At 52.4% G+C, this 13,718-nt stretch overlaps 1 protein-coding gene across 1 annotated transcript in view; it reads right to left on the bottom strand.

Moving 5' to 3' along the window:
- SFXN5 (sideroflexin 5) overlaps positions 1 to 13,718 on the bottom strand; it is a 100,738-nt gene that overhangs the window by 69,617 nt on the left and 17,403 nt on the right. Inside the window, exon 3 of the mRNA XM_039724599.1 lies at positions 13,429 to 13,506. Coding sequence (XP_039580533.1) covers positions 13,429 to 13,506 — 78 coding nt within the window. The remainder of the gene's footprint in view (positions 1 to 13,428; positions 13,507 to 13,718) is intronic.

Here is a 13,718-nt window from a genome sequence, read left to right as displayed (position 1 = left end):
AGTCACGGGGTAGATGAGCCCAGCGTGGAAAAGAAGCCCCAGAGGTTTAAGTCCTGCAGAGTGGGGTCTGGGCTGCACTTTGCACCATTACACAACAAAACCCCTCTGCAAGGGCAAGGCTGGAGAGGAAACCATTGAAAAATGAGTAATTTCAGTTAATTATTTCATCTGTCCAGCCAGTTCAAAAAGCTGTTCCCGTCCTGCTCCAGCAGCGATGTTCTCACCTCGCACAGCACCCAGGAAATGCAGATTTAACGAGGCAACAGCCGGGAGTTTGCACCCCGTCAGGAGCTGCCAGTGGTTTCACACCCGGGGGCTGTGAGGTTTATTAAAGCACAGCTCGGATCACCCAGCCCACGCTGAATTCCAAATGTTGGGTGGTGCAGAACGGGGGATGCAGCACAGCTCCTCCCGGAGCGCTCCAGCTCCCTCCCCGTGCCCTGGGAGGGCAGCCTCCCGTCCAGATGTGCCTTCCCAATAACCCCAGCTTTGAAATGATTGAAATAAGGGGGGGAAACAACCCAACTGCAGCTGCTCCCAGGGATGGAGCAGTGTGGCATTCCTGATAAACCTGGGGAACCAGGTAACACCATCCTAGGGCTCTTCTTGTCCCTCGCAGGAAACCTCCCCACCCGAGTTTTTACAGCCCTGCTCCTAAAATCTTGGCATTAGGGAGGTTTCGGTTCCTCAGGACACAAAGCTCAAGGGAGCCCACGAGTGGGATAAATGCCAAAGGGTTCTGTTCATTTCTGCCCCTGCTGAGGCACCTGCAGCTCCTCCTGCATCCCAAACTCCTTTGCCATTCTGAGCATTGTCGAGTCACTGAGAGGCATCAGAGAATCAGGGAATTGTTCAGGTTGGAAAAGATCTCAGACAATCACACCCAAACAGGGACGGGCACTGCCCTGGCCCTGCTGGTTCCCAGCACCAGGAGCTGCTGCCAGATCCCAGCCCAGGAGTGGGTGGAACCAGAATCGAGTCCCCACGGATAAAATCAGCTCTGAAATAACACGGTGCAGCCTCCCAGCACTCAATAAACATTAACTAATTAATCCTCCCAGCACTCTCCTGGAAAGGCCTCAGCAGAGTGAGAATCATTCACTGAAAACCATCGCTGCACCGGGGCTGGAGGAGGACGTGGGTGCCCCTGGAGTCACGGAATGGTTTGGGTTGGGTGGCACCTTTGGAGGTGCCCAGCCCCTCCCGGGGCTCCCCAGCCCAGCTCGGGCTGCTCCAGCCCAGATTGTTTGATCTCAGCCCCACCAGGCTCGCAGATGCCATCAGCTCTGACTGGAGCTGACTCGGGATAATCTCCCCACCGAATCCCGAGCCGAGGGGCTGGCACAGCCGGGATGGGGCTGAAGAGGACCAGGAGCAGCCCTGGGGGCCAGGGGGGCTCCTTGAGGGGCACTGCAGCTCCCTTTTGCGATGCCCAAACCCGCTCACCCCCGCCACACCGAGAACGTCAGAGGGTGCCAAACCCAGGCCAAAAAAGGGGCACTTTGCTGCCAAGGACAGGGAGCAGCAGGACGAGGACACACCCCGGCTCTGTCGCGTCCTGCAGGAGACCGGAGCGCGGGGAAAATTACACTTTACTGCAAATGGACCTCTTCGCTCCTCATCAACACCGTGAGGAAAAGCCATTACTGCCCCAAAGGGAGCTCCGAGCCCCCGGCCCCGCTGCGGGGGGAGCAGCGGCCGCCCCCGCTGCTCGCCTGATTGAGGCAGCGCTCGGCCGCGAGCACGAGCCCGTCACGGCCCAGCCTCTGCGCTTCAGCCGTCCTGCCACGAGAAACCAAACGGCTCCGGCACTGCGAGGGCCCAGGGCGTTCCGAGAGGCTGAGCGGCGAGCGGGGGGCACAAGGGACACGAGAGCCACAAGGGACAGGAGAGCCACAAGGGACAGGAGAGTCACAAGGGACACGAGAGCCACAAGGGACATGAGAGCCACAAGGGACAGGAGAGTCACAAGGGACAGGAGAGCCACAAGGGACAGGAGAGCCACAATGACACGAGAAGACACAAGTGACACGAGAAAACACAAGGGATACGAGAGTCACAAGGGACAGGAGAGTCACAAGGGACACGAGAAGAGACAAGTGACACAAGAATCACAAGTGACACAAGAAGATACAAGTGGCACGAGAGCCACAAGCAACACGAGAGTCACAGTGACACGAGAGTCACAAGGGACACAAGAATCACAAGGGACACGAGAAGACACAAGTGGCACAAGAGTCACAAGGGACAGGAGAGCCACAAGGGACACAAGAAGAGACAAGTGACACGAGAGTCACAGTGGCACGAGAGTCACAAGGGACAGGAGAGTCACAAGGGACACAAGAGTCACAAGGGACACGAGAGTCACAGTGGCACGAGAGTCACAGTGACACGAGAGTCACAAGGGACACGAGAGTCACAAGTGACATGAAAGTCACAAGTGACACAAGAGTCACAGTGGCACGCGAGTCACAAGTGACATGACAGTCACAAGTGACACAAGAGTCACAGTGGCACGCGAGTCACAAGAGGCACAGCGTGGCTCAGCTCTGCCGAGGCGCAGCGAGGGCAGCGGGAGAGCAGCGAGCGGCTGTCTGCGAGGGGCCTCTGCTGCACATCGCCCAGGCTGCGCTTCTTTCTCATCTTTTTCCTGGTTTTTTCCCATTTTTTCCCATCTTTTCCCGCTTTTCCCCTCTCCCCCTGGTGCTGAGGGGTGAAGCTCAGGGTACAAAGTCAGCGATGGAGCTGGTGGCTGCTCACAAATCAGTGTTCTTGCATTTTGGCAGGAGGGGCAGGTGAACACCCCCGAAATGAACAGGCAGAATTCCAGGGGAGCTCTGCTGGACTGGGTGACCCCCCAGGCCCTCTCCAGGCTGTGATCCTACAGCAAACAGGGAGCTGTGGATCAGAAATCCTGGACGCGGTGTCTGCTGGCTACAAGGATTTCAGGCAGCCAGGATCCACAGCTCCGGGTGTTTGTTGCTGGTTTCATGATCCCTGGATTCCTGTCCAGCCTCCACTTCAGGCTTACTGTTGATTCTCTATCAATAAAAATGGGTTTTAAATGGAACTGAACAGGAATAAATAGAAATTTGCTAGCATTTTCCCTTCTCTCTCCCCTGCAGCAGCTGCAGCTGGTTGGTGCTCAGGCAGCAGAGCCCCAGCAGCCCGCTCCCCATGCCAGCCTCACCCGGCACTGACAGCAGCCAGCACACGGGCAGGCAGCGGAGCGAGGGCAGGGCTGGGGAAGGCAGCCGCGTTTCTATGAAGCTCAGCTCCCTGGAGCAGCCAGCTGTGCCAGCGCGAGGCTCGGGAGGTGGCAACACACGGCCGGGAGCAGGAGCAGAGCCGTGGCACTGCTGGCACTGCCAGGGCTTCACACCTCCCTCCCCGAGTCTGGGCACGCGGCAAAGCCGTGCCAGCCCGCAGCTGAACCGGGGAGAGACAGGCAGCAGGCAGCACCCTCCTGTGCCCGAGCGAGCCTCCCCAGCGAGCTGCGCTCAGAAATGAGCGGCGCTGGGTGACAGATGAGCCGTGGCTGACTCACAAGTCAAGCACAAGGCAAATATCCTGCATATGTGTTTCACAGAGAATTAATAGACAGAAGTACATAAATATATCTCTGTTTAATAAAGTAATATGTATATGTATATATGTTTAATAGAGAATTAATAGAGAGAAATATATATATGTATATATGTTTAATAAAGAATTAATATATATCTGTATATATGTTTAATAGAGGATTAATAGAGATATATATATGCATATATATGTTTAATAAAGAATTAATATATATATGTATATATGTTTAATAGAGAATTAATAGAGAGAAATATATATATATGTTTAATATGGAGAGAAATATATATATGTATATTTGTTTATATGTAATAGAGAATTAACAGACAGAAGTATATGCATATATATATGTTTAATAAAGAATTAATATATATATCTGTATATATGCTTAAAAGAGAATTAATAGAGAGAAGTATATATATGTTTAATAGAGAATTAATAGAGAGAAATATATATATGTTTAATATGGAATTAATAGAGAGAAATATATATATGTTTAATATGGAATTAATAGAGAGAAGTATATATATATTTAATAGAGAATTAATAGAGAGAAGTATATATATGTATATGTATTTAATAAAGAAGAAATATATATGTATATATGTTTAATAGAGAATTAATAGAGAGAGGTATATATAGATGTATATATGTTTAATAAAGAATAGAGAGAAGTATATATATGTTTAATAGAGAGAAGTATATATATGTATACATGTTTAATAGAGAATTAACAGAGAAAAGTATATATGTATGTTTAATAGAGAATTAATTGAGAGAATTATATATATGTATATGTTTAATAGAATAGAAAGATGTATATATATGTCTGTATGTTTAACAGAGAATTAATAGAGAGAAGTGTGTATATATATTTGTTTAATAGATAATTAATAGAGAGAAGTATATATACATGTGTATATATGTTTAACGGAGAATTAATAGAAGTTTTCTAGATTTCTAGTTCTGTTTTACCCCCTTGTGCTGCTCTCAGGGGTGGCCCGGGTTTGGGACATTTGGGAGGACATTTGGGTTGTTACTGTGGCAGCACCTGACCCCAATCAAGGTTTAAGGCAGAGAACTCCACCACTGGACAACAAAAAGGGGTCGATGGACAGGACTTTGGGAGGGACTAAAGGGTTAAAAGGCAAAAGCTGCGTTGTGTGTGAGCACATGGTGGGGAAAATCCTCTGCTCCTGGCGCTGTAATATTTTCTCTCTTCAGTCTTCTGTGGTGTTTTTTATCAGGTTTTAATAAACCTTCTGATTTTTTTGAAGGTGGGCAGCATTTCTCACAATTCCATTCCTGAGCTGCGCCTCAGGCCCCTGGCTGGCAGGAGGAAGTCCCGATCCCTGCGGGCAGAGCACCGCTCCCCCCGCAGCCCCAGCCCCGCTGTGTGCGGCTCTTGGCCCCTCTGCCGGCAGGAGCAGCCGGGATGGGGACAGGGACACAGGCAGGGCTGCTGTCACCTCTGCGTCCCTCCGCTCGCTCAGGCGCAGGGTGGAGCGGTGGGAACCCCCAAGCGTTCGGGAAATCAGGGCTCTGGTCCCCATTTCCAGCAGCTTTCCAGCGTGCTGGGCAATACTTGGAGCCAGCTCTTCCTACCCAGGCAAAATTCAGCCTGCGAGGGGAAGGAAATGCAGTTCAGACAGGGACTGACTGCAGGGAATTCCAGCTAAGAAAATTCGTGCGTTTTGGGGGAAGAAGTGGTGATTAAACCTGAAGTTCATCACGAAATCCCCCCAGTGCTGACAACCACCTGCAAATCTCCCAAGGCGCATCTTGGGTGCCCAAACCCTGAGCACACCCGAGGTTCCTCAGCCTTGCAGAGGGTTTTTCTGGAGCACAAAAGCCCCCAGGAGAAGCAGCTGTGCCATGAGCAGGAGGGATTTCAGCCCCTCTGGGGCTGGGGGGCAGCGGGTGCTGCCTCCCCCAGCCTTCAGCAGTGCTGCCCTGCCAGCACCACTCTGTCCCCAGGCTGTGCTGGGCTCTGGGACAGGGTGCCAGAGGGACTCACACGCTCAGGGGACACAGATGCAACCCCCAAATCAGTGGGATAAAGGAATAAGGGACAAAAGCCACACCATTATGCCCTGCAGTTGGTATGGCCTCTTGCATGGAGGCTAAACTCAGCACCAGTGTGAAAAATGTGAATTTTATGATTGGCTTTTCACAAGTATTAAAATGAATATTGTATGTGTTACGTTAGAAAGTTATGCTGTATTTAATTTTCTTAAATAGTGCGTTAAATATAGGTTTAGGTTATAACATAATGTTAAAATAGAAACTATGCAATGTAAGATACTTTTTCTTAAGAAAGGACTTGCACCAGCTAACAGCCACAGGACACCTGAATCTTTCAGAGAAAGGGAATTTATTGCTCCCTTATCAGCAGAAAACTAACTTCTTCCCACCTCGCTCAGACATGAAGACACAATTAGGATTAAGAGGAAAAAGTTGACAATGATCAGACAGAATCCTGTGTTTGAATGGAATTTATGCATCATGTGTGAGGTGTATGAATATGCAACAGGCTGGTGTTTTTAAGGGTTAATCCTCTGTTAATGGGGGTCCTTTTTCGGGCTTGTGATGCCTGGAAAAGGCACCTGGACATCAGTATCTCTTTGTTTTTATTGTCGCATATTGTCCTAACCTCAACTGCTCAAATGTTATTACTCTAATTATATTACCATTGCTAGAACCATTTGATTACGATTAAACTTTTAAAAATTTCAAAAACAAGCGACTGACGTTTTCCACAACCAGCATTCCCAAAGCAGGGAAGAGGCCACGTCTGAGCAAGCTGGTCCCTGTTTGGCAGGCTGCGTTTTGCAGCCCTGCTTTCAGGGACGAACCATTCCCTGAAATGAAGCCTTCCCTCCAGGAGGCTCCTCGGGACTGCCTGCAGCTGGAATTGGATATGTTACAGTCTCACCTGCTGCTGCAAATTGGCTCCCCGAGCCCTCGCGAGTGTCATTTGCACCTTCCCACGCACAGCAGCCACCGGCCTTGGACAGAGCCTGCCAGCCCCGGGAGTGCCACCGGGCTGGGGACAGAGCCTGCCAGCCCCGGGAGTGCCACCGGGCTGGGGACAGAGCCTGCCAGCCCCGGGAGTGCCACCGGGCTGGGGACAGAGCCTGCCAGCCCCGGGAGTGCCACCGGCCTTGGGGACAGAGCCTGCCAGCCCCGGGAGTGCCACCGGCCTTGGGGACAGCGGGACAGGGACAGGAGGGACAGGGACAATGGGGACAGGAGGGACAGGGACAGGAGGACAGGGACAATTGGGACAGGGACAATGGGGACAGGGACAATGGGGACAGGGACAGCCAGCAAAGGGACATCTGGGACGGGGACATCCAGTAATGGGACATCCAGCATGGGGACATCACGGGCAGGGACAGCCAGGGCAGGGAGGGACCCTCAGCACACCCCACTCCCAATCCCTGAGGAATCCTGGCTGAGGTACCACGGGACCACTTGAAGGAGCAGCCTGGGACAGTGGCAGGTGTCCCTGCCATGGCAGGGGTGGCACTGGGTGATCCTCAAGGTCCCTTCCAGCCCAGACCTTCTGGGATTCTGGGATTTGTGGTGACAGGAGGAGCACACAGTGCAAACAATGAAGGGATCCCTATGGAGGGGCACTAACAGCGCCAGGAGCTGCTGCAGGGCTGGAGCCAGCCTGGAGAGCTGGGAATGTTCCCTGGAGAAGGGAAAATTCCAGGGAATGCTCAGAGTCCCTGCAGGGGCTCCAGGAGAGCTGCAGAGGGGCTGGGGACAAGGGACAGAGGGACAGGACACAGGGAATGGCTGCCACTGGCCAAGGGGAGATTGGGCTGGGATCTGGGCAAGGAATTGCTGGCTGGGAGGGTGGGCAGGGGCTGGGCTGGGATTCCCAGAGAATACCTGGATCCCTGGCAGTGCCCAAGGCCTGGTTGGACACCTGGGGCAGTGGGAGGTGTCCCTGCCATGGCAGGGTGTCCCTGGGTGGCTTTGAGGTCCCTTCCAGCCCAGCCCATCCCACGACTCCATGAGCCCACACCTGCAGAGCTGCAGCAGGTGGTGCCTAAGTGACCACTGGAGCAGTTCCTCCATCAGCACAAATCCTCCACATTTCCTTTCCCTCCTCACCTCCCTTCTCAGGACCCTGGTTTTGGGACAGGGGGATGACAGGGACACAGGGACCAGCAGCTGCCACCTCCCCCTCTGCCCCAGGAGGACAGGCAGAGCCAGGGAGGAGGAATTTCACCAAACCCAACAATTCCCTCGGGCTTCCCACAGCAAAAATTTCTAAATTTCTAAACCTCTCAGCCCTGCTAACAAACAGCTGTTGTTTCCATCAAACATTTCTGGATCCACAGGGTTCCCTCACCCAAATTCACCTCCCCAAGGCCATCAGGGGCTTTCTCCCCCAAACATCTTCCCTAATCCTTCCCAAATATTAAATCCCAACAGCCAAGAGAGCAGAAAACCACCCCAAACAGGTGCAGTTACCAAAGATAACTTTTCATTTCAAGGAAAATTGGGAAATCCTAAGAGCCTGCTGGAGAGGGGGATTAATGACAGTGTGGGCTATTCCCACTGCACAGAATATTTGGGGCTGGGGGCATTTTAACACTCAGCTGCATATTTAATAAAAAAACAAGCCTGGCTTTAAATATTTTAATAAAAACTCGAGGAAATAAGCTCAGCTGAAGAAATGGAGTGTGTTTTCTTGCTCCCCTGAATAAATACTGATCAAGCAGCTCTTTCTCCTGTGTTTTGCTGACCACATAATTGATAGAGCCAGGCTGAAAATCCTGTTTTTAAAACATCTTTCTGAGGTAGGAACAAAGCCCAGAGCCCCCCTCAGTGAGGAGCTCTCAGCAGTGCAGCAGCTATCGACAGGTGAGAGATCAATTCTTCATTTTGGCTAATGAGGCCCCAGAAATGGCTTTTTCCCACCTTGAGTTAATGGGCACTTTCCTGAGCAGCGAAATCCAGTTCAGGAGGAGGACCAGGAGCCTCTGGAAGGGTGGAGAGGGGAAGGGCAGAGCTGGCACTGCTGCTGCCCAGTGCTCCAGCATTTCCCCTGCAAATGCTCAGAGATGGTCCTGGGGAAGTGCTGCAAGCACAATCACAGCTCCTGGGAGGGTTTTTTTATCTTTAGATAGCCCATAACTGTTCCATTCCAGCTCATTTGGAAAAATCTGCCTGGGAAATGCAGCAGAGCAAGGCTGCTTCCACCAGAGCCCTGTCAAGAAGCTGCGTGTGGAGGAGCTGCTTGCTGTGACATAGCTTTAGGCTCTGTGTTTTCCACTCCTCATGTGGTGAAACCATCTCAGCAGGCGCCAGGGACTGTGCTGAGCTGCTGGGAGGCTGCAGCTCCTGCCACCCTCGCCGTGGATTCCTGAATGAGGCAGGGATTGGAGCTCTGTCACACGCTGCTCCGCCAGAGCCGCAGCAGAGCTTGGTGAAGAGCTCTGTCAAAACAACCCGTCTGCCTGAGCTCTGAGCTGCCTCCTCAGGGGGGGACGCTGCCTTCTGGGGGGATTCACGCTCTGAAACCCTGCCCAGAGCCGGGCCTGAGCCTCTGAGGGGAGCTCGGGCTGGCCTGGGGGTGCCACGTCCAGCCCAAAGCTCCTGAGTGTGCCAGGGGAGCTCTGTGCTGCTGGGCTCTCACAGCTAAAGGGCAAAAACTCCATTGTGTGCATCAGCACAAGGTGGGACAAACCCTCTGCCATAATATCTCCTCTCTTCAGCCGTCTGTTGTGGTTTTGAGAAGGTTTCACCAAAGCTTTTAAACGTTTGGAAGTGAGTGGCAATTCCTGCACCAAACAGGAAGCAGCTCCTGCAGGAGATAAAGTCAGTTCTGCCTGGACATCACTGGAGTGCCACCCAGCCTTTCAGGGGAGCAAGAACTGTGATTTACCCTCCCAGGCTTCCCAGGGCACAGCTCCAACACCCACTGCCTGCCCACGGGGATCAGAGGGATCAGCCCAGATCCCAGTCAGACAGGGCTAGAACCCCCCAAAATGAGTCAAAAATCAAATTTGCCTCCAGCAGAGTGGCACATGTGGCTCAGCCCCTCGTCCCCACACCAAACCCTGCAGGTGTGACACCACAAACCAGGCTCCTCTCCAGAGCTCCCCTTCCCCAAATCAGCACCAGAAAACTGCACATTGTCACTGCCTCTCAGCCAGAGCCCGTCCTGCAGAGAGGGGCACGGGGAAGCCAGGAAAAGTGTCAGTGTTAAGTCCAGGAAAGCAACAATGCATTTTCCAGGTGGCTTTGGATCAAATTTGGGGTGGGGACAATGGGAGTGAGGGGCCTGGGGCTCTGCTCCCAGGGAACAGGGACAGGAGGAGAGGGAACGGCCTCAGGGAGAATTCCAGTGGGAGAATTCCTTCCTGGAAAGGGCAGGGTGGAGTCCCCATCCCCGGGGGATTTCAGAGCCCTGTGGCCCTTGGGGACATGGGCAGTGCTGGGGAATGGCTGGAATGGTTGATCTCAGAGGCTCTTCCAGCCTGAACCATTCCCTGATTGCACTGCCCCGTTTCCCGCTGTCCCACAGCCCCAGGGGCACAGCAGGAGCAGCCCTGCTGCTGCAGGGATCCCTCCCCAGCTCCCCAGGCAGCTGCAGCCACCCCAGAACCCTGGCTCGGAGTGTCCCACAGCAGCCTGGGCTCCCTGGGGTCACCTGCTGCCTGTCCCTGCATGCTGCCCCTCCTCACAGTGCCTGTGGCACCCTGGGACAGCATTCCAGCCCCACAGCCTGGCACCTGGAGTCTGGAATGCTTTGGGATGGGGGGACCTGAAGGTTGCTGCAGCCCTGCCAGGGCAGGGGCACCTCCCAGGGTGCTGCAGGCCCTGTCCAGCTGGCCTGGATGGAATGGTCACTCAGGGATAGAAATGGTCACTCGGGCTCTGCTGTGCTCTGGTTTAATTAATGCAGTTATTTAATTAATGCAGTTATTAAACACAGGCAGCTCTTGCTGCAGTCCCACCCAAACCCCTGTGACACCTCTGTAACCAAAGGGAGCTGGGGCTGTTTCACCACAAACCCACTGTCCTTAGCATAGAACATTTCCCATGCCCCATTTCCCAACTTTTCCCATCACTTCCTTCCCCTCCCTCACCTGGATTTCCTCCCAGCCTCACCCCCTGCACAGGAGGCTCTCCCCCACTGGAATTCTGAATGAACTCTGGGAAGAGCCTGGCTGTGTCACTCTGCTAAATGTAGGTCACAAGTCTGCGTGGTTTGTCACAGAGAGTGGCTGTGTGTCATCTGCCTCGGGCAGATGGGGCTGAGTCACTGCTGCTGCCTCCCTCCTGCTCCCTCCCTGCCTCCTTCCCTTCCCTTCTCCTTCCCAATCAATGCCATCCCTTCTCCTTCCCAATCCCTTCTCCTTCCCTTCCCTTCTCCTTCCTGTCCCTTCCTCCTTCCTAATCCCTCCTCTTTCCCATCCCTGCATCCTTCCCATCCCTTCTCCCTCCCAATCAATCCCTCCCTCCCATCCTTTCTCTTTCCCAGTCTCTTCTCCTCCCCAATCAATCCCTTCTCCTTCTTAGTCCCTTCTCCTTCCCATCCCTTCTCCTCCCCAGTCAACCCCTCCTCCTTCCCAGTCCCTGGCTCCCAATCCCTTCTCAATCCCTCCCTTCCTCCCAGTCTCTTCTCCTTCCCAATCCCTTCTCCTTCCCAATCCCTCCCTCCCAATCCCTCCTTCCTGTCCCTTCTCCTCCCCAATCAATCCCTCCTCCTTCCCATCTCTTCCTCCTCCCCAACCTCTTCTCCTCCCCAATTCCTCTTTCCCATCCCTTCTCCTTCCCAATCCCTCCCTTCCTTCCAAACCCTTCTCCTCCCCAATCCCTCCCTCCCAATCCCTTCTCCTTCCCAATCCCTCCCTTCCTTCTAATCCCTTCTCCTCCCAATCCCTTCTCCTTCCCAATCCCTTCTCCTCCCAATCCCTTCTCCTCCCAATCCCTTCTCCTGCCCATCCCTTCTCCTCCCCAATCCCTTCTCCTCCCCATCCCCTCTCCTGCCCATCCCCTCTCCTCCCCATCCCCTCTCCTGCCCACCAGTGCTGCCTGGAAGAGCACAGTGCCACAGGAGAGCAGCAGCTCCCTGCGCTGTGACAATTTCCCATTTATGTTCCGTGGGAGCTGTTCCTCCTCCCCAGCACAGCACCCTCCACACCAGCTGCCCCTTTCTGAAGTGAAACGTTTTCATTTCCTTCATTTACCCGCTCTGGTTGTCTTTGATGAGAAGGAATTATCACTTGTGGACAGGGGAAAAAAGGTAAAAGAGGTTTTTTGACCTACAGGGTGTGGGGCAAAGCTCCCCAGCACCTCCATCCCTGTTTATTGGGAGTGCACCCCTCAGGCAGCCCTGACAGAAATTCACCTTCACAGGCCATAAATCACCCAGAACTGATTCCTTTTGTGCTGGGAGCACAAACAGAGCCATAAAAAAGCCCCTGGGTTGGTGCCAGGCTCCAGACAAGACTCCCAGCCCTGGTGGAGTCTGTGCTTCCCAAATTCTGGCAGGGACCAGCAGCTGCCCAGCAGAGCACACCCTGTGAAATGCCAGGTTTGGCAGCAGCCAGGAACAGCCTGGGCTAAAACTCCATATTCTAGGCAAAAACCTCCATATTCCGGGCAAAAACCTCTATATTCCACCCAGAACTGATTCCTTTTGTGCTGGGAGCACAAACAGAGCCATAAAAAAGCCCCTGGGTTGGTGCCAGGCTCCAGACAAGACTCCCAGCCCTGGTGGAGTCTGTGCTTCCCAAATTCTGGCAGGGACCAGCAGCTGCCCAGCAGAGCACACCCTGTGAAATGCCAGGTTTGGCAGCAGCCAGGAACAGCCTGGGCTAAAACTCCATATTCTAGGCAAAAACCTCTATATTATGGGTAAAAACCTCTATATTCTGGGCAAAAACATCTATATCATGGGTAAAAACCTCTATATCATGGGTAAAAAACTCCATATTCCAGGCAAAACCCTCCATATTCTGGGCAAAATCAAGGACAGGAATGGGAAAGAGTTTCAGGTAACACCCACAAAAGAATGGATGGTTTTTGTTTCATGGCATTGATTTGGAGGTAAAATACTCCAAAAGCAGTTTGATTCCCCTTAAATCCTCATCTCTGCTTCCACAAGTTCCACGTGCAGAGGAATATTGGGAAAAAGCCCAGGAAACAGGACTGGTGTGGCCTTGGAGAGATCACCCAGCCCATCCCTCCATGACGCAGCCCAAACAAGGCTGGGGTTGGGGCAGAAATGGAAATTATTGTAAGGAACAGCCCAGACAAGGCTGGGGTTGGGGCAGAAATGGAAATTATTGTAAGGAACAGCACAAACAAGGCTGGGATTGGGGCAGAAATGGAAATTATTGTAAGGAACAGCCCAGACAAGGTTGGGAATGGGGCAAAAATGGAAATTACTGCACAGGAACAGCCCAGACCAGGCTGGGATTGGGGCAGAAATGGAAATTATTGCACAGGAACGGCCCAAACAAGGCTGGGATTGGGGCAGAAATGGAAATTATTGTAAGGAACAGCCCAGACAAGGCTGGGATTGGGGCAGAAATGGAAATTATTGTAAGGAACAGCCCAGACCAGGCTGGGATTGGGGCAGAAATGGAAATTATTGTAAGGAACGGGGCAGGGCCTGAGCTGCACAGCTGCTGCTAAAGAACCCACAGGAGTGACAAAAAGCTTCCATCCAGCTAAAAAGTGACATTTTTTCCCCTTTAATTGTGTGAGCAGTTTGTATTTGCCCAGAGAAACAGCAGAAATGCCCTTCAGCAGAGCCCTCCCCACGGCACTGCAGGAAGAAGCAGAAAAGGGAGAGTTTTTCCCTCTGACCTCTTTGTTGGTGACTCCTGGGGGCAGAGTGCCGTGTTTGTAATCCTCCAGCAGCTGCACCGCTTCCTTCAGGCGGCTCTGCAAGGGAACAGGGAGGAAAATACAGAATAAATGCTGTATTCCAGGGAAATCACATCATGGAACCCTGGGGTGGGTTCCAGACATTAAGGATTGTCCAGCTGGATGGGCAGGGACACCTCCCACTGTCCCAGGGTGCCAAAAATTTATATTATATTATATTATATTATATTATATTATATTATATTATATTATATTATATTATATTATAT

This window comes from Passer montanus, unplaced genomic scaffold (genome assembly GCF_014805655.1).
Source record: "Passer montanus isolate IOZ18808 unplaced genomic scaffold, ASM1480565v1 scaffold109, whole genome shotgun sequence".
NCBI lineage: Eukaryota > Metazoa > Chordata > Aves > Passeriformes > Passeridae > Passer > Passer montanus.
Note: the sequence above shows the minus strand (reverse complement) of the source record. Positions and strands in the feature narration are given on the sequence as shown.